This window comes from Musa acuminata, unplaced genomic scaffold (assembly GCF_036884655.1).
Source record: "Musa acuminata AAA Group cultivar baxijiao unplaced genomic scaffold, Cavendish_Baxijiao_AAA HiC_scaffold_1044, whole genome shotgun sequence".
Lineage (NCBI taxonomy): Eukaryota > Viridiplantae > Streptophyta > Magnoliopsida > Zingiberales > Musaceae > Musa > Musa acuminata.
Window position 1 is genome coordinate 115097 of NW_027021258.1, and position 22151 is coordinate 137247.

Genomic DNA, 22151 nt, shown 5'->3' on the forward strand with positions numbered 1-22151 from the left:
TTTGAAAGTGTTTGAAGGAACCTGGAGCAGATGAGAATGTCACAGACAAGTACTTGCATATATTTCTTTACATATTTCCTGATGTTTGTTTCTAAATATATATTGTAGTGTAACTACTTAAGAGCATTATTGTTATCACATATTCAAAGATATAATGTTGAACAATTAATTATATAATTTACATTTCTTGTGTTAGAAATTTGTTAGATAAAATTTTTTTAAACCATTAGGCTATTTAATTTTTTTTAAATTTCAGGTGTGCTTAATGACTTGGAGAAAAATTAAAATTATGTAAAGATAATTTTGATATGCATAAAAGATATTTTAATGAAAGGATGTCTCTTACAACAATATCAGTTATGACATTTAGGATGCTTTTTAGGCTCTATAAATAGAATTGTAAATGGCTATAGTTTATTAATTCATATTTCAATACAATTTCTCCTCTTTATTTTTAAAAAATATTATTATTATTATTATTTGGCTACTTGATATGCTAAGAGAGGCTAGTTAACTAACTCTATGATAATATTTATTTATGTTCGCAAAGATAAGATGGATTAAATATTGAGATTAGAATCTCGATCAATCCGATATGTAAGGATGAGTTTTTCATATTAAGACATCGATTACATGTCTTTAAGTTCTTTCTAAACTTTATCTTTTTATTTTTATTATTTTAATATCTTATTTGTTTCTTCATCAAAATTTGTATATCATTGTTTTGCTCCAACAATTTAAGAGGAAATTTCAATGAATTTTGGTTAGAATAATAATAATAAATTAATATAATGAAAAATGATTAATTAACATGTTTTCTTAATAATTCAAGCATTTAACTATTTATCATCTAAATTGAGAATGGTCAGCATTTACTTCTAGTTTTGTCTAATTGTTCATTGTTTGATTTTTGTTGGATTAATTAGATGCATAATTTATGTGAATGAATATTATACTAAATTAAAAATAAAAAATAAGATATATTATAATTTGAGACTCAAAACCTAGTGTATTAATAAAAATATTATCAGTTTATAGATATTATTTAAAAATTTTCTTTTTTAGTGACAAATAAAAGAATATCAAATCTCATTATATTAATAATAATTTTAGTAGTTTAAAAACATTGCTTCGTACAAAAAAAATACCACGTCTTGTTTCTTTAACATACAAATTCTAAAAGAGTAAGGTACACGAAATTTAACGTAGATGATAGCTGCATATAACGGTGTGATGTCAAACTATCCGCTACGTAGATTGGGTAAATATAACGGAACGATTTTAGAATGTAACGCTTGGGATGGGTGGCATCTATATAACCCGAGGGCCCACTCTGTTGCAATCACAACAACTTCTCTCCCCTCGCGCGCTCTCGTCCTCTCGGCTCTCGACTCTCGACTCTCGGCGATCTCGTCGTTCTGCGAAGGTCGGAACTGCTCTCCGACGAACACGAACGGGCACAGCTGCGAGGGTCCTTCCCTTCGATTTTTATTGCGGTGATCTCATTCCTTTCTTTTTTCTCTTGTTTCGTTTCGCTTGGTTCTTCATCCGTCGAAATTTTGATTAGGGTTCAGAATTTTTGTTGGTCTTGGGGTTCTTTTAATCGATTCTTGGTTGTCGACTTTCTTGTGGGAAGATCGATCTTTCTGGTTTTCTCGATCGTTTTTCGTCACCTAGCCAGTCTCGTTCTGGTTTCGATTGGAAAATATGTCTTCTTCGCGTTCTAGGCGTGTGGAGTACGACCGCTTCATCCCGTTCCGGTCGGCGATGGACATGGACTACGCACGCTTTGCCCTAACCGGGCCTTCGAGACCGCAGCGTGATGGTTCGAGGGAATCCCCATCGAGCGTGGCGTACCAAAAGCTTCTTGACGAGTGCATTTTGAAGAACAGGTCTCGTATCCTCGCTTTCAAGACTGCACCTGAAGCGTCGGCCAGCAAGCTGCCCGAGTTTGACGAGCCCATTCGGCCGCAGAAGAAGCAGCAGAGGCGAATCCCTAAAGAACCAGAGAGGGTTTTGGTAATCCACGGCTTGTTGGATGATAATGTTTTGAATCTCCTCGACTGGGGAAGCAATAATGTGTTGGCGATTGGCCTTGAGGACGCAGTGTATCTCTGGGACGCTGCAAACGAGTCGACTAAGCTTCTACAACCCGAAGAAGACAGAGGACCTATCACTTGCATCCGCTGGTCGCCAGACTGTGCAGTTCTTGCTGTCGCATTTGGCAATTCAGATTTATCCCTGATCGATACAGCAACAGGACATGTCGTGGATGGGATGGAAGATGAGAACCAGGCCCCTGTGTTGTCACTTGCGTGGAGAAGTAATTCAATCTTGACAGTCGGAAGATTTGATGGCACTGTTGTTGATTATGACTTTAGAAAGGATGACATGTTCATCTGTTTCTATAATGGGCATCTGCGTGGAGTTTGTAGTCTTAAATGGTCCGTGTTGTCAGGGCGGTATTTGGCGAGTGGAGGGCAGGACAAACTAGTGCACATATGGGATGCCTGCATGCCTGTCTCACGTGACCATCCACGTCAACGTCAATGGCTTCACAGGATCAGCAGCCACACTTCCATTGTGAAGGCCGTTGACTGGTGCCCAACTCGGAGCAACCTGCTGGCTTCTGGTGGAGGTTGCAATGATCATTGCGTTAAGTTTTGGAACACCGTTAATGGTGCTTGCTTGAACTCGATTGATGCTGGCTCTGAAGTTTGTGCTTTGCTATGGGACAAAAACAAATCTGAATTACTGACCTCTCATGGTTCGCCGAACAATCAACTCACCTTGTGGAATTACCCATCCATGACGAGAGTGGCTGAGGTTTCCGGTCATTCATCCCGGGTTCTTTCCTTGGCTGGGAGTCCACTGGGAGGTGTAGTAGCTTCTGCAGCAGCAGATGAGACAGTCAGGTTTTGGAATATCTTTGAGACTCCCAAAATAACAAAACCTGAACTGCCCTTTGCCCAATTTAATGTTCTCATAAGATGAAAAGGCGGATAGGTGGAAATGATTAAGATTCCAAATGAAAGACTTCTCTAGTGCTTGACATGAAGATCTGTTGTTGGTAACATTGCAATGGGAAGTTTCGTGGTGTCAAAGAGGCAGCACATTTTCATACAAGCGCATGGATTCGAGATCTTCAAATATGAGCGCAACCGCCTAAGGTAAGTTAGAAGCCTTACAGCCTTTTACAGCATTTTAGTAGGCTTATTTACAACATGACTATCATTGCAGCTACGAGTTTGATTTTTGTTTCCTATTTATTGTTTATCATTTCATAGTTATCGATATGATTATTGCCCAATTGATGAAACATGTGGTCTATAATTTTTGCCCAATTGTTATAATCTAATTATGTGGTTTAAAGTGATTTCAATTTGCTTCTCTTGTGTTTCTTTTTTGTAAGTTACTATCTTTATCTCATTTTTGTTTGAGAATTTTTGTGCAGACTATATATTTTGTTGTGTATGCTAATCATGCATAATTAGATCAAACTGATAGATGCTTATTGTTTTTTTTCTTTTTTGAGTTCAGATTTCTTATGATATTCAATATGGCTTTGGTATCACATGAAGACATCACATTGCACACCTAGAAGAGTGTTTGACAATTGAGAGATCTATGCATTATAAGAGGTAATTGCCTATGGCCTTATGTTTCTATTTTTTGTTTCCGACTATAAGTTTCCTATGATATAAGTTAAACTTAAGAATTTTATATTCTTTTAGGACTATAAAGAAACTTTGGACTATAAAAAAACTTTTAGGACTATATTCTTTTAGGACTATAAGTTTCCGACTATAAGTTTCTGACTATAAGATTGAACTATATAGCTCTATTGCCAGAACAAAGCACTTGTAATATGGCCTTAAGTATCACATGAAGATATCACATTGCCATAACAAACTTTGAAGATTGAACCGTATAACAAACTTCAGATTTCCTTTTCCATTTTTTTTTGAGTTGAGATTTCTTATAACATTCAATATGGCCTAGTTATCACATGAAGACATCACATTGCATATCTAGAAGTGTGTTTGACAATCGTGAGATCTATGCATTATAAGAGGTAATTGCCTATGACCCTATGCTTCTTTTTTCTTTTCTAACTATAGGTTTCCTATGATATAAGTTGAACTTCAGAATTTTATATTCCTTTAGGACCATTAAGAAACTTTGAAGATTGAACTGTGTAGCTCTATTGCCAGATCAAAGTACTTTCACATGATGAATTTAAAATCTTGCTATGGTGTCTTTGCTAAATCTTTATTTACAGATACAAAGGTATTAAAGCATCTTTGGATTTGCTTAGAGAGTGAAAATATGGAAACTTATGGTGTTGCACAACTATAATCATATTCAACAACTAAGAGATCTATGCATAATTTTGATATAAGATGTAACTTCTTATGTCTTTATTTTTTGGGTGACTAAAGGTTCCCTAAAATATCCATTAGCCTTCAGATTTTTTATGTTCTTTTAGGACCATTCTAGAACCCGTGAAAACTTTTATTTGGTGTAGATCTTATTTCACTACGGAGTACTTCATTTCACTTGAAATAGTATTTTTTTTAATGTTTATTTGCATATACAAAGATACTAAAGCATCTCAGGATTTTGTTTAGAGGGTGAAATAATTTAGAAAATTGTGGAGTTGCAAAACTAGAATTGTGTTTGATAATCAAAAGACTGTTGATCAACCACTCAGATATTGTTTAAAAAACTGTTCATGAAATGAATAACTTTCAATTTGAAATTTTTCGAAAATATAGATAAGTTCAAGAGTGAAATCCAAGCCTAAAATTTTCTGTTTTTAGTAAGATGTGTCATAATTTCTGTAGAAAGCAGTTACTCAACCTAAGAGAACTGCAAACCATAGTATATACCATAATAGTAAAGAGATACCAAACAAATAAATCTATGAGCTTGATAAAGGTGAGGCATTGTAATTCTGTTTATTATGTTTTTCCCTGTGAAATGAACAAAAATATCAAATTTATATGTCTTTCCATGAATAGATTATGTCTTCTGCAACATAGATACACTTTTGATCCTAAGATAGGGCTTGAAAAATGGTGTCAAATGGGATATAATGCAGTTCTAAAGTTTGGAAGTTAGCTTACTAGACCAACAGTTCATAAATGCTTCATTATAGTGATAGTGGAGTAGTTCGGGTCCTTCCGATTAACAGGATCTTCATTAAAGGTTTCGATTTGGATTTATCTTGCTGAATCAGCTGTAGTTGTAGCAGAGTGGTAGCAATGTTCATGAGCTTGATAGACAAGCTTGCTATGTTTCATATAAATGTTCACCAATTAATGACATGGCTACTATTTCAATATTTTTTCAATTATGCTATTGTGGTCATTTACCACAAGTTTCAGCATCCAAGTACTATATCTGAAATTTGCCTTTGTAAGTATAACACCGACCTTTGAGTTGGTATTTCTTGTTTCCAACTTCCCTATTTGTTTACTGAGATTAAGGTAGCAGCAGCGGTTGTGATTATTTATTGCGATTCCAGTAATATCACATGTGGTACCAAGTTTGAATTTGACATGATAATTCTGATTGATTTATTTAAGTCATCATTTTTTTTAATAATCTATTCATGATCTTGTTGGTTGTAATGGAGAGACAAATTGAATATTGGGTAAGCATTTGAAGTTTCCATCACCAAAGTTACCATCCCTTCCAACACCTTTACCTCTGTGCCCCTTGCCATCATCATATATATCTTGTAAACTATCATTGGCCTTATGGATAAGGCTAATGCGGTGGAGATTGATGATCCTCAGAAAGCTCCAGAGCTTGATCGAGACAAACAAGAAGCTGCAGTGAAGCTCATGGCCAACGGTGCGTGCACCCTTTGCAACACGGGGAAGGTGCATATACAACCTTCTTTTTCTCTTGATTAATGGTTGTTGGTGTTTGAATTATAAAACTAGAAATCAGTTTTATGTTGTGAAATTATGCATTTTTTTATTGATGCACATATGGTTAGCTCACCCTTATTATCCAGAATAATAATTATTCATACTGGTTAGATTTTGTTATTCTCCCCTCTATTTCAAATGGTCTGAATATTTCGTACCTGATGTGGAGCCATCCATAAAAGATCCTTCTACTAGGTGCTTGTTAGTGTTTGACTTGAAGCCTCACACTTTGAATATAAATTTGAGAGAATTTGTAACATGAATGAACAACTAGTTTACTTTTTTTTTCCAAAAGTGGACGACTTTATATAAAATCTCCAAGCTGATATGCTAGACATTGTTTGTCATAAATGAACTAACAAAATGAAAGAAAGCCGGAAGAACTCGCAAGACTGAATGTTACATCTTTGGACAATGTATCATTCAAACTAGAAGCTCAACTTAAACACACTTTTCCTTCATTTGAATTAATGAATTGGTCCTCGCCTCTTTTTCTGTGCTTTCTGAACTTCTTAATGAAATATTTCAAATTGTTTTGAAGAGTTTAATTATTCCAAGAATTACTTCAATGCATTTTAGTGATATACTAAGTGAACTGGTTTTGTAAAAAATTTAGAAGTCATATGTTGTTTTTTTGTTGAGCCTGCATATGGATTTTAAGAAGGAATATGGACACCATTTTTAAGTTCCATCATATTTTTTCCTCTTTTTCTCCTTTTCCTCCATAAATTTACGGTAAGGGTCTTTCCATAATTGTCAATATTATAACAAATGTCTACTATTAGTCATAACCGTCAATATTTTCAGCTTCATACAATGAGATTTTGCCTAACGTCACTGATTATAGATTAAGTTGTTTGCAAATTGTTTCATGCTTAAAGATATTTCACCTCTAACAATTTTCTCATAGATTGCCATTTGTGATGCTTCAGTCATATGTTGAGGCTTACCTTTCATTCATGTTATAATCAAGGCACATTGCTTTTTTTTTTTCATTCAGGGACAAAGAGACTTAGAGCATTGATGTTTCATTTACTGGAATTTGAGAATCAGGTTCAAGTATCCTTTCTTTATTGAATATTTTGGTTACTCCTTTACTAGAAAGTATCTATGGTGGTTTCTCAAATTTTATCATTGAAAAGTCTACTACTCTAATTAATTCTCTTTCTTGTCTAACTTCTGGCCTGCCTCTTAACATTTTGTAATCTTTTTATCAAATTAGTTATAATTACTAACAAAGAATTGTGACTTCTATTAGTCTTTCTGTTATGTAAGAAAGAAAAAAAGAGATCTTATCAAATTCTGGATTGCATTCTAGATATTGCTCTTCTATTACAGATCATTCATCAATAATATTTTTAGACATGTTTTGATTCCTTTAGACTTTGTTTTTTCTCCTTGTGTTATATTATTCATCAATAATAACATTCCATAATCTTTCGAACAAATTAGTTGTCATTACTCATTACTAACAAAGAATTGTGACTTCTATTAGTCTCTCTGTTCCGTAAGAAAGCAAAAAAAAGACCTATCAAATTCTGGAATTGCATTTTAGATACTGCTCTTTATTATATATCATTCATTGATAATATTTTTAGACACATTTTGATTCCTTTAGACTTTGTTTTTTCTCTTTTATTTGTGTGTTTTCCACTTTGCACTATTCTGACTATATATTCTGTAGCTGATATTTAACTAATCGTTTTATCATTTTAAAACTGACAATTTATCATATTAATAATATAGGTTTTCCTACCTTGTTGGATTTGCATGTAAAGGTACTGAACATAATACCTTCGCTGTTGATGAGTCACTTAAAGACTTCGCACAATTAGTTGTTGGACTTTCAGTTGTTGGCTCCACTTTTCAAAATTGTTTTTTTTCCCACATTTGAACATGAGGCAGCAAATAGTTTCCTCATTGCTCTAAGTATGCATTTCTAGATGTCTAGAATTTAGGAGTATATTATTGCTTTGGTTGTCATGAACAAGGTTCGCAATATCGTACCGTACCGGTGTTTCGACCTGGGCTCGGTACGGTATGGTACGGTGTACCGAGCGATACCCCCAGGTGCACCGAGCGGTACACCTGATTTCAGTCCGTTAAACTCTCCGAAAATACCTGAAAATAAAAAAAAAGTTAGGATAGGGTTTTCAAGATATAAATAAATATAGTAATAGTATAAGTTTAGCAAAATCAATGTAAATTAGGTAAGAATAGTATCACATATCTTTTTCGGGCTTTGAGATAGTTTTGTTCGAGGTTCGTATTTCAGCCCGTTATAGATTGAAATATCTACAGAAAAATCATTTGAATTGTTAGACTATTTTATTACAATATAAACTCTAAAATTTAAATTAATTAAATAATTACATATGTAGATATACCTGATTGTTGATTTTACCACCAAAACGAATGACGGGCCTCCACCCAATCTAACATTGGCTCTGAATCTTCGTTGTAGAATTGGAGGTCAATGGGATCAATATGATTCAAATATGTAATTTTAATCCAATATGATTTAAATTATGATAAAATCATTATTTATCTACACTAATTATACGATTAACATAGTTAATTTTTCACTAATTACTTCTCTTTCAACACTATAAACATGACAAATACCCTAATAGGTATTAAAGACATTTAATTGATATAAAATCGAATAAATTTCGATTAAATCATCATTAAAATGACTAATCATAGCATTAAATAACTTTAATAAAACTTAATTAAACTTATTTTACTATCATAAATATTATTCAATATTTAATATGTATGAAACATACTAATCATAATGTTAAAGATCTTAATTACTCTCTAATTAAAGAAAGCTAATACATATCTCTTGATTAGAAAGCTCTTTCTCTTAATCTTCCCAAATTAGCCTCGATTGAATTCACAAATCGTTGTTTTGTAGAGTTTAGGAGAGAAAAAAAAGTTTGAGAGAGAGTTTAAGAGAGTATAATGAAATAGGGGAGAAGAATAGCTTAAATAGAATGAGAAAGGGCTCCAACGGTCAAATTGTCCGTTGGAGCACTGTAGCACTGCTACAGTGCGGTAATGATCGAAATCGACCGTTACCGACTTGTGCCGGGCGGTAACGGTTGAAATTTCGACCGTTACCGCTCGATATTATATCGTATCGTTCGATACGAGGTTTTTTTGAATGTACCACCCGATAGCGGGCGGTCTGCGTACCGGTATGTACTGTTCGTACTGGGCGGTACAATTCGGTATTGCAGACCTTGGTCATGAATATAGAAATTCAGAAAATAAATCTATCTGAGATATTTTTTTTCTGCTGTTATGTAGTCCATTCTCTAATCTTATATAGGAAATATTTTATTGATGTCAGTTATCTAGTTTTACGTGACATGCCATATTTAGTAATTTGTGCATCTTTGTGTATTTGCCTCGTTCAAGATTCAGATTGTTCATTGTACCAACAACAACAAGAAGTGAAGATATCATGGGTAGCTACTATCATTTTCTAAAATGCTGTATGATTGGTTATAACCATTGGGTGTCATACAATTTCAACAATGGTGATTTAGATTTATTTACTCTCAAGTGTTGGTGCTATCAGTTTTTTTGGTTATGTTAATGGTGCTCTGAGCTAGGAACTAGGTCAGAAATTTTTTTAAAAAAATTGAAGAGAATCTCAAGAAGTAAGAAATCATGAAGACAAATGTCCATCTTTAAATATTTTTGTGATTTTAAATGGAATATTAAATGCAAAGCTACCTTTCTTGTGATCTTAGAGTTCTCTCTTGGTGATTGTTATTTGTCATAGCTTGATAAGGATTAGTTTATGACCTCTCCTCGACCTTTAGGTGTTAATGTTGGTGTGTTTGTCTTGATGAAATTTGGGACTCAATTGCTGATGGTTTCAGTTTGGTCATTTCTCAGATGATGGCGATTGCAATATGTGGATATGGAATTATGGGATAGTGTCACTTGGTAGAATGTCTTTTCTTTGATTATTAGCTCTTATGTTGTCTAGATTCAACTTCCAATAGCATTTTGTAGTGCTTGTGATCAAGATTTTAGTTATGCTCACTGATCCGAAGTTTTTGTTTATGTTCACTTATCCAAATTGAGAGAATTACATGGGCTCTTGAAATGTTGCTGAAGTCAAGTCTGCAATTTTATACCCTTAACATTGGAACTATAAATTTTTATGATGTGTTGTTAGCAAGAAGTTCTTATGCATTTATGATGCAATCATTACTATAGTTAATAAGGTTTTATAATGTGGCATTTTATATTGTTTGCTATGCTTTAGCTAAATTGACTTTACTCAACTCGATACTCAAAGAACATCCTTGTGTAATTTTTATGGTCCTTTTTGCTTATCATGTTATTACTTCTAAAATAATTAATTTGTAATTCTATGATGGTAAATGTACAATGTGAAATATTAAGTGTAAATAAAATCTCACTCAAATTGAAATGACTAGCAAAGCAAATTATAAAGGTATCATACAAAGCTAGTTGTTAATTGGAACATATTTGTGCAGCATTCAACTGATATCTCAATAAAAGATGCTTCTTAATCAGGTTAAAACACATGTACTTATCCATACATTTTGAAGGTACACTCAATCAGTTACGTTTTGATATGGTAATTTGAAACTTTTATTTTTAGTCTCCATAGGTTAGGCTTTGTAGAATCACTAGATTTGGGTATAAAAGTAGATGCATAACTGAATCATGACACCTTTGGCTCATATCATATTCTTTTTTATCACTAAATAGGAAGCTAGCTACTTAGTTTTGATGAACATCTTCTATTGTTTATAAAGCAAATTGTCATGCCCTGTAATTCTTTATGTTGTTTTTCTTCTTTTATTTTTTCATGTAATATGGTATTAAAACTTAATCGTTGACCCGTATGCTTGTCCCTCTTGGATTTGTATGCTTTGTTTGTATGTAGTTGTTTTTGCTTTTCATGTACTTTCCAACTTCGATGAATGAATTGAATATTGGTACCAATTCTAACGCAATATGATGTGATATAACACAAAAATACAAAAATTGTTAGTTGAAATCTTTAGGAATGTACAATATATTAATTAATGCTAGCAAATGATCGGATTGATGTTGTCAAATTGACTCTGTTAGAACGTCAATCCTTGTTGTCAATATATCATACCAAGTCAGGCAGAACATCAATAACATCAATCCTTATTGTCAATATACCTTAGTTACTTTAATTATGGCTATCTAAAATCCAAACATGAAAAAAATTTTGAGGAAAATAATTTGGAGTACATGAATTATTTTTTATGACTTTTAAACATAATACAGTTGTTTGTGGTAAAATTCCAAATTATTTTGTTCTGTTTAATGAAATTTGCCACCAAATTGGGAGTATAACTAAATTTCCTTTGTCATGAGAAAAAATAATAGATAATTTTAGAAAGAAATATTGATAACAATTAAGAAGAAGTTGACAAAGACATATAACACAAACAAAACATATAAAATATTTAAAATAATTAGGAAAATATGATTTAATTGAAAGCAGTCTGAAAAATGTTTAAATAAGATTTAACACAATAAAAACATGAAAAATTAAAAATCTACTTATGTTGATAAAGATGTTAGAGAAATGTTTACAAATTTATGAAAATTAAAAATTTCACAAAAGTTGTCTTAGTCTAAGAATATATTTTTCTCAAATCTTAAAAATCCATAATAGTTTATCACAGAATCAAAATCTTCAAGGGCATTCCTATAGACTACACCTATTCGATCCAAAACATAGTTATCTAATAAGGGACATGACGAGTGCCTACTGGGCCTCTACCTGAACTTCATTAACTTAAACAAACATAGTTCACTCGATCAAGGATCTCTGCTAATTTCCTTGCCCTCAAACCCCTATTGCATCAATGATAACATATTTTATAATTTAAAAGATACAGTCAACAAAGAAAAAATACTCTTAACATGCCTCCTTAGTTTTGATGTAATGCATTACTTAGCTTTTAAGGAATGAACATTTTGATTTTTTAAAAAATAGATGTAATTGAAATAAAGTTTACAAAAGGTAGAATATGGTGATTAGGAATACTTGTTAATTGGCTAAAATATGTTAATTGTTGCCATTTTGTGTGTCTTCATTAAGAATTAATTATAAAAAATACAGTTATCATTTAATAAATATAAGGCATTGTTAGAAATTACATTTTAGAGGAAGGGAGATGCATACTTGAAAAGGTCATTTTATAAATATAAATCAGTATTAGAGCTCAAATTTTAGGGGAAGAGAAGCATAGTTGAAATTTGAAAAGATCTACCAAGTTTTTTTTTTAGTCTAAAATATCACATTCTAAATAAATACCTTGATGATGTCTATAATCTATTGTTTGGACTCTGGATTATAGTATCTCTTTCTCTTTCATTCAAATTTGTTAATGATAAAAAATGACTAATAACTTGTTTGTATACCAGGCGGAACATGTTGGTATACTATCTTATATACCAGTACCATACGACTCTGATATATTATTGAAACCGATAACGGATTGAGATTGAAAATATTATTTTTTGGTGTGTATTTTGTTTACTTCAATTTGTTTACAAGAGTAGTTCTAATTCATTTTGATGGGTATTAACTTTATTTATGGTAACATGTGGAATTTTACTACAAGACAACTACGTAGTTTGTCAACATGGCAACCAATTTTAGTGACTAAGACTTTTAGTTAAAAGCAAGGGCTTTTCAATTTTAGTTATTTTGGGTTACATGAATGAACAAACAGTGTACTTTTTTTTCCCAAAAGTGGACAAATTTAAACATGCAAGATGATATGCTAAACATTGTTTGTAAAAAATGAACTAACAAAATGAAAGAATGTAGGAAGAACTCGCAAGACTCTGAATGTTTACATCTTTGGGCAATGTATCATTCAAACTAGAAGCTCAGCTTAAACACATACTTTACCTTCATTTGAATTAGTGAATTGGTCCCCCCTCTCTCTTTTTGTTAAGCCTTCTGAATTTTTTAATGAAATATTGCAAACTTGTTTGAAGAGTTCAATTATTCCAAGAATTACTTCAATGCATTTCTGATTTTAGTAAGATGCGTCATAATTTCTGTAGAAAGCAGTTATTTCAACCAAAGAGAATTGTAAACCACAGTATATTTCATAATAGTAAAGAGATACCAAACAAATAAATCTATGAGCTTGATAAAGGTGAGGCATTGTAATTCTGTTTATTATGGTTTTCCCTGTGAAATGAATAAAAATATCAAATTTACATGTCTTTCCATGAATAGACTAGGTCTTCTGCAACATAGATACACTTTTGATCCTAAGATAGGGCTTGAAAAATGGTGTCAAATGGGATATAATGCAGTTCTAAAGTTTGGAAGTTAGCTTGACGTGGAGCCATCCAGAAAAGATCCATCTACTAGGTGCTTGTTAGTGTTTGACTTGAAGCCTCCCACTTTGGAATAAAATTTGAGAGAATTTGTATATGAATGAACAACAAGTGTACTTTTTTTTTCCCAAAAGTGGACAAATTTATATATCCAAGCTGATATGCTAGATATTGTTTGTCAAAAATGAACTAACAAAATGAAAGAATGCAGGAAGAACTCGTAAGATTCTGAACGTTTATATCTTGGGGCAATGTATCATTCGAACCAGAAGCTTAGCTTAAACACACACTTTACCTTCATTTGAATTAGTGAATTGGTCCCCCATCTCTCTCTCTCTGTTAAGCCTTCTGAATTTGTTAATGAAATATTGCAAATCGTTTTGAAGAGTTCAATTATTTCAAGAATTACTTCAATGCATTTTATTGGTATACTAAGTTAACTGATTTTGCAAAAAATTTAGAAGTCATATGTTAATTTATAAGTAAAACAAAGTGACGTCGCTTGTTTTTTTGCTCGCGTGGGAGAAGAAACCCTCCCCACGTACCAAAAAGGGTGACGAGGCAATCGCCCCTTTTTATGTTATATATATATATATCGAATGTACCTCTCGGTATACAGTAAGTACCATATCATACCGAGCGAATCTCAAAACTCCGATATTGTATGAAATTTCAATCCTTGTCCTGAACATACATTTATTATTCATTATAATCCTTGTCCTGAACATATATTTGTTATTCATTATAAGTTTTTGGTTTTTGTATATTGGATCTTAAGTTGCTAAACTAAAAATGTATGTATTGGAATGAAATCCTACAGAAACAAGATGTCTAATTAGTTTATGTCAACTAATCTAGACAAAAGTAAGCAAATAATGGGTTGGACGGATAGTTTACATTATATGATTCAAGTTTCAAAAATTCTATATATTCTTGCAAAACTCTTAGGATATGCCGAAATAAAAGTTGCAATTGATCACAACAAGAAAAATGATATAACTTAATTCCTCGATGGTGTGACAAAATTTGAACATTTTTTTTGTATTACAATGTCTCTTTAACTCAAGTCCATGATAGTGTAATCAATTTAATTGTGTTCTTTTTTATAAATTATTATCAGAAAGAGTCTTCCCATATTTTCTTAATTTCTGATTTTTTTTATTTTAGTACACTTGTTAATGGAGCTATCTCTTCATCTTCCAAGGCATTCCCTCATTAAGATATTAGGACAAGCTACCCAGTTGATATATGGATCTGAAAATTGAATAAAAGTTGCGTAAAGATTGCATCTTTCATGAAACGAATAGGATAAATATTTATATAGTTGGGTTTCCTTAGCACAAATGGAGTACCAATAGACTAGGTTAATTAAAAATGTTCTCACCTTGAACGTTAGGCAGGAGGCAAGGTTAAGAAGAACAAATTTAAATGGACAAATTTATCTTATATAAGTATGTGTTAGGCGTAAATAAATTTTTGCTTAGTTGTTAACAAGATGAAACATGTTCAATCTAGTAGAGTTATTATGTTGATGTGAATGCCTCAATCGAGAACTTCATTTTCTCCAGGATTTTCTGCATTGGAAGTCATTGTATCATAGGTTAGTGATATGTTCAGAGATGGCTATGCTTAATTTCCTCCTTCACCAAAATCACAGCCATAGAGAAAACAAACTTTCTTATGTTTTTATGTGTTGGCAAAAAATGTTTCTCATTGTTAGGTTTAAAAAAGCGAGTAGTGCCATGATTCAAAGGCCTCTTTGTTGTCTAATTAGACCGAAGTATACTTATTTTTCGGATCTACAATTGTCACTTTTAAATTCCTGCTAGGTGTTTCAATTTTGATCTTTCTCAAAGAAAATTAGTTTCTTTACTTGATTTCTTGTTATGAGTACCAATGTTTCTAACACCGCCAATGTCGGTCCCAAGCCCGAATGAAAAAGGTGGAGGGTTGCTTAAGGCCATAAAAAGCCAGTGTTGAAAACATGTTAGTACTCATAAGCATGATCCTAACTGTTTCATGGTAAGACTAGTCCGTCACAATAAATTGATGCAACATATATTGACCTCTCCAGTTATTATGAGAAATAGAGTTTTCTGTTCCTAGTTCTAACATTTAAAGTGCCCATTAGTTCTTTAAATCAAGGTCTGCAATACCGAATGATACTGCTCGTACCGGGCGGTACATACCGGTCCGTCAATAGACCAGTACACGGATAGCCCGCTACCGAGCGGTACCATCAATTAAGGCATTATCGTTATCGATTGAGGTGTTATTATCGACGGTGATCGAGGGAGAAGAAAGAAGAGGGAGAAGACGAAGAAAGAAATAGGAAAAAAAGGTAAAACCTGGATGTCACCTCTCTCCTCCTCGTCTGTCGACGACTTCTCATCTGTGCACGGGAGAAGAGGCATCGGCTTGTGGGGCGGAGAGAAGCGAAGATTTTTTTTTTTCTTCTCTTATTGGGCAATGTTGCCTCGGGCATTATCGCAATATTTTTGTTTTTTAGATGTCGTAATTTTTTTTTTATCTGCACATCACCCCGCATAGAGGTAAACTGTGCAGCTTACCTATATATATATGTATATATATATATATATATACATATATATATATACATACATATATACACACACACACACACAACGGTATACCAAAATATACCACTCGGTATATAGTATCATACCGTATCGAATAAGTCTTGAAATTTTGGTATAGTACAAAATTTCAATCCTTGATTTAAGTGACTTCTTTTATGGACTAACATGCAAATATTGGGAATGTGTAACTTATATATCATGAACTAGCATTGTCCATAATGTAAGTTACTCATATAAGAAACCAACAAGTATGCTTTCTATGGATGATAATTGTTAGGACGGGAAACCACAGCATGTGGATAAGGCTCTTAATGGTGAAATTTTATAGGTTGGATCAAGGTATGCAATACCGTACCGTATTAGTATTTCGAGGTTGGCTCGGTATGGTACAGTACCGTATACTGAGCGGTACGTCAGGGTGTACCGAGCGGTACACCTAATTTAGGTGTAAAACCCTCCGAAAATACCTAAAAATAAAAAAAAAGTTAGGATAGGATTTTTATGTTAGAAATAAATATAGTAATAGCATAAGTTTAGTAAAATCAATGTAAATTAGGTAAGAATAGTATCATATATCTTTTTCAGGCTTTGAAGAATATCTTATGCAAGGTTCATATTTCAGTTTAGTACGGATTATCCTTATGTAAATATACCTCTTGATTAGAAAGTTCTTCCTCTTAATCTTCCTAAATTAGCCTCGATTCAATTTATAAATCGTTGTTTTGAAGAGTTTAGGAGAGAACAAATGTGAGAAAAAAAGAGTTTGAGATAGTTTAAGAGAGTATGAGAATGTAATGGAGTGAAATAAAGGAGAAGAAGGGTTTTTAAATACCATAAGAAAGGGTTCCAATGGTCAATTTGACCATTGGAGCACTGTATCACTGTTACCGAGCAGTTTTAAATATTTCTTCCTCTTACTGTAGCATTGTAGCACTCTAGCATGTTCTGTCCGGTAGCGGGTGGTCCGCAAACCGGTATGTCGTCGGACCGGTACGTATCGCCCGTACCGGTTGGTATCATTCTAAATTGGTTGGATCAAGATTGACAATCCTTGGAACATGATGAGGTAAACTACTCCACTCTATTTGACTTTGTGAACTAAAACTTGATGGTTAATTTTTTTTTGAACTTTTTATTGGCAGCTGTAATGACATATATGAATCTCCAATTGAATTGTGAGAGACACGATGGCTATGCAGGTCCATCTTCTCAAAGGATTTGGACTGCCATTTAAATGAACAAGTCTCCACATTGTTAGTTACAGATGTTCTTCTGTTTCTTCTTTGCATTTTGTTCTGTAATATTTTGTGTCAAACATTGAAATAATTATAGATGATGTGTTCCATATTACTTAATAGAAATTCTTTTGCTTTTTGGCTTTCCACGTGTTTAAAAGTGTTCTTTCTTAGTTTAGAGGATTCCACAATAAGTTTATGAAGAAACTAATGTTAATTAAATTATTTTTTCATGCATATTATGTGAATGGATATGGTTTCTTATCAAATCAATTTACAACCTGATTTGGCAATTTTGTACTTGAATAGTTGGGTCTGTCTTCAATATTTGATGAAATTGTTAAAACTGAAGTAACCAGGCACATGCAACCTACTGATTACTTGAGCTTGTTTGGGGAAGAATTCAAATGAACTGAAGATTATTGGGATGCTTCTTATTTGAATGTCTTGGATTTGGGACTCAATTGTTGATGGTTTCAGTTTGGTCATTTCTCAGATGATGGCGATTGCAATATGTGGATATGGAATTATGGGATAGTGTCACTTGGTAGAATGTCTTTTCTTTGATTATTAGCTCTTATGTTGTCTAGATTCAACTTCCAATAGCATTTTGTAGTGCTTGTGATCAAGATTTTAGTTATGCTCACTGATCCGAAGTTTTTGTTTATGTTCACTTATCCAAATTGAGAGAATTACATGGGCTCTTGAAATGTTGCTGAAGTCACGTCTGCAATTTTGTGCCCTTAACATTGGATCTATAAATTTTTATGATGTGTTGTTAGCTAGAAGTTCTTATGCATTTATGATGCAATCATTACTATAGTTAATAAGGTTTTATAATGTGGCATTTTATATTGTTTGCTATGCTTTAGCTAAATTGACTTTACTCAACTCGATACTCAAAGAACATCCTTTTGTAATTTTTATGGTCCTTTTTGCTTATCATGTTATTACTTCTAAAATAATTAATTTGTAATTCTATGATGGTAAATGTACAATGTGAAATATTAAGTGTAAATAAAATCTCACTCAAATTGAAATGACTAGCAAAGCAAATTATAAAGGTATCATACAAAGCTAGTTGTTAATTGGAACATATTTGTGCAGCATTCAACTGATATCTCAATAAAAGATGCTTCTTAATCAGGTTAAAACACATGTACTTATCCATACATTTTGAAGGTACACTCAATCAGTTACGTTTTGATATGGTAATTTGAAACTTTTATTTTTAGTCTCCATAGGTTAGGCTTTGTAGAATCACTAGATTTGGGTATAAAAGTAGATGCATAACTGAATCATGACACCTTTGGCTCATATCATATTCTTTTTTATCACTAAATAGGAAGCTAGCTACTTAGTTTTGATGAACATCTTCTATTGTTTATAAAGCAAATTGTCATGCCCTGTAATTCTTTATGTTGTTTTTCTTCTTTTATTTTTTCATGTAATATGGTATTAAAACTTAATCGTTGACCCGTATGCTTGTCCCTCTTGGATTTGTATGCTATGTTTGTATGTAGTTGTTTTTGCTTTTCATGTACTTTCCAACTTCGATGAATGAATTGAATATTGGTACCAATTCTAACGCAATATGATGTGATATAACACAAAAATACAAAAATTGTTAGTTGAAATCTTTAGGAATGTACAATATATTAATTAATGCTAGCAAATGATCGGATTGATGTTGTCAAATTGACTCTGTTAGAACGTCAATCCTTGTTGTCAATATATCATACCAAGTCAGGCAGAACATCAATAACATCAATCCTTATTGTCAATATACCTTGGTTACTTTAATTATGGCTATCTAAAATCCAAACATGAAAAAAATTTTGAGGAAAATAATTTGGAGTACATAAATTATTTTTTATGACTTTTAAACATAATACAGTTGTTTTTGGTAAAATTCCAAATTATTTTGTTCTGTTTAATGAAATTTGCCACCAAATTGGGAGTATAACTAAATTTCCTTTGTCATGAGAAAAAATAATAGATAATTTTAGAAAGAAATATTGATAACAATTAAGAAGAAGTTGACAAAGACATATAACACAAACAAAACATATAAAATATTTAAAATAATTAGGAAAATATGATTTAATTGAAAGCAGTCTGAAAAATGTTTAAATAAGATTTAACACAATAAAAACATGAAAAATTAAAAATCTACTTATGTTGATAAAGATGTTAGAGAAATGTTTACAAATTTATGAAAATTAAAAATTTCACAAAAGTTGTCTTAGTCTAAGAATATATTTTTCTCAAATCTTAAAAATCCATAATAGTTTATCACAGAATCAAAATCTTCAAGGGCATTCCTATAGACTACACCTATTCGATCCAAAACATAGTTATCTAATAAGAGACATGACGAGTGCCTATTGGGCCTCTACCTGAACTTCATTAACTCAAACAAACATAGTTCACTCGATCAAGGATCTCTGCTAATTTCCTTGCCCTCAAACACCTATTGCATCAATGATAACATATTTTATAATTTAAAAGATACAGTCAACAAAGAAAAAATACTCTTAACATGCCTCCTTAGTTTTGATGTAATGCATTACTTAGCTTTTAAGGAATGAACATTTTGATTTTTTAAAAAATAGATGTAATTGAAATAAAGTTTACAAAAGGTAGAATATGGTGATTAGGAATACTTGTTAATTGGCTAAAATATGTTAATTGTTGCCATTTTGTATGTCTTCATTAAGAATTAATTATAAAAAATACAGTTATCATTTAATAAATATAAGGCATTGTTAGAAATTACATTTTAGAGGAAGGGAGATGCATACTTGAAAAGGTCATTTTATAAATATAAAGCAGTATTAGAGCTCAAATTTTAGCGGAAGAGAAGCATAGTTGAAATTTGAAAAGATCTACCAAGTTTTTTTTTTAGTCTAAAATATCACATTCTAAATAAATACCTTGATGATGTCTATAATCTATTGTTTGGACTCTGGATTATAGTATCTCTTTCTCTTTCATTCAAATTTGTTAATGATAAAAAATGACTAACAACTTGTTTGTATACCAGGCGGAACATGTTGGTATACTATCTTATATACCAGTACCATACGACTCTGATATATTATTGAAACCGATAACGGACTGAGATTGAAAATATTATTTTTTGTTGTGTTTTTTGTTTATTTCAATTTGTTTACAAGAGTAGTTCTAATTCATTTTTATGGGTATTAACTTTATTTATGGTAACATGTGGAATTTTACTACAAGACAACTACGTAGTTTGTCAACATGGCAACCAATTTTAGTGACTAAGACTTTTAGTTAAAAGCAAGGGCTTTTCAATTTTAGTTATTTTGGGTTACATGAATGAACAAACAGTGTACTTTTTTTTCCCAAAAGTGGACAAATTTAAACATGCAAGATGATATGCTAAACATTGTTTGTAAAAAATGAACTAACAAAATGAAAGAATGCAGAAAGAACTCGCAAGACTCTGAATGTTTACATCTTTGGGCAATGTATCATTCAAACCAGAAGCTCAGCTTAAACACATACTTTACCTTCATTTGAATTAGTGAATTGGTCCCCCCTCTCTCTTTTTGTTAAGCCTTCTGAAATTTTTAATGAAATATTGCAAACTTGTTTGAAGAGTTCAATTATTCCAAGAATTACTTCAATGCATTTCTGATTTTAGTAAGATGCGTCATAATTTCTGTAGAAAGCAGTTATTTCAACCTAAGAGAATTGTAAACCACAGTATATTTCATAATAGTAAAGAGATACCAAACAAATAAATCTATGAGCTTGATAAAGGTGAGGCATTGTAATTCTGTTTATTATGTTTTTCCCTGTGAAATGAATAAAAATATCAAATTTACATGTCTTTCCATGAATAGACTAGGTCTTCTGCAACATAGATACACTTCTGATCCTAAGATAGGGCTGGAAAAATGGTGCCAAATGGGATATAATGCAGGTTCTAAATTTTGGAAGTTAGCTTACTAGATCAATAGTTCACAAATGCTTCATTATGGTGATAGTGGAGTAGTTCGGGTCCTTCCGATTAACAGGATCTTCATTGAATCTGAAGGTTCTGATTTGTGATTGTTTCAGTCTTTGGGATTTATCTTGCTGAATCAGTTGTAGCTGTAGAAGAGTAGTAGCAATGTTCATGAGCTTGATAGACAAGCTTGTTATGTTTCATATAAATGTTCACCAATTAATAACATGGCTACTATTTCAGTATTTTTTCAATTCTACTGTTGTGGTCATTTACCACAAGTTTCAGCATCCAAGCACTATATCTGAAATTTTTCTTTTGTAAGTATAACACCGACCTTTGAGTTGGTATTTCATGTTTCCAACTTCCCTATTTGTTTACTGAGATTAAGGTAGCAGGAGCGGTTGTGATTATTTATTGCGATTCCAGTAATATCACATGTGGTACCAAGTTTGAATTTGACATAATAATTCCGATTGAATTATTTAAGTCATCATTTTTTTAATAATATATTGATGATCTTGTTGGATGTAATGGAGAAACAAAATGAATATTGGGTAAGCATTTGAAGTCTCCATCACCAAAGTTACCATCCCTTCCAACACCTCTACCTCTGTGCCTCTTGCCATCGTCATGTACATCTTGTAAACTATCATTGGCCTTATGGACAAGGCTAATGCGGTGGACATTGATGATCCTCAGGAAACTCCATAGCCTGATCAAGACAAACAAGAAGCTCGTGGCCAACGGTGCGTGTACCCTTTGCAAGAAGGGGATGGTGCATATACAACCTTCTTTTTCTCTTGATTAGTGGTTGTTGGTGTTTGAATTGTAAAACTAGAAATCTATTTTATGTTGTGAAATTACGCATCGAAGAACAAGAGAATGAATGTCTTATCAATTACCAATGAGATCATCTAGTATTTTTTTTATTAATGCACATATGCTTAGCTCACTCTTGTTATCCAGAATAATAGTTATTCATACTGGTCAGATTTTT

The 22151-nt window shown here is 32.3% G+C and overlaps 1 protein-coding gene across 1 annotated transcript; it reads left to right on the top strand.

The window, feature by feature from the left end:
- The first annotated feature begins 1364 nt into the window (after positions 1-1364).
- Positions 1365-5886, top strand: LOC135665763 (cell division cycle 20.2, cofactor of APC complex-like). Its single transcript, XM_065177399.1, has 2 exons — positions 1365-3170; positions 3541-5886. The coding sequence occupies exon 1, from the start codon at positions 1708-1710 to the stop codon at positions 2992-2994; it is 1287 nt and encodes a 428-aa protein (XP_065033471.1). The 5' UTR covers positions 1365-1707; the 3' UTR covers positions 2995-3170; positions 3541-5886.
- Positions 5887-22151: the final 16265 nt, after the last annotated feature.

Excerpts from the sequence above, each read along its gene's own strand:
- LOC135665763 (XM_065177399.1), top strand. The coding sequence starts at position 1,708 with ATGTCTTCTTCGCGTTCTAGGCGTGTGGAGTACGACCGCTTCATCCCG.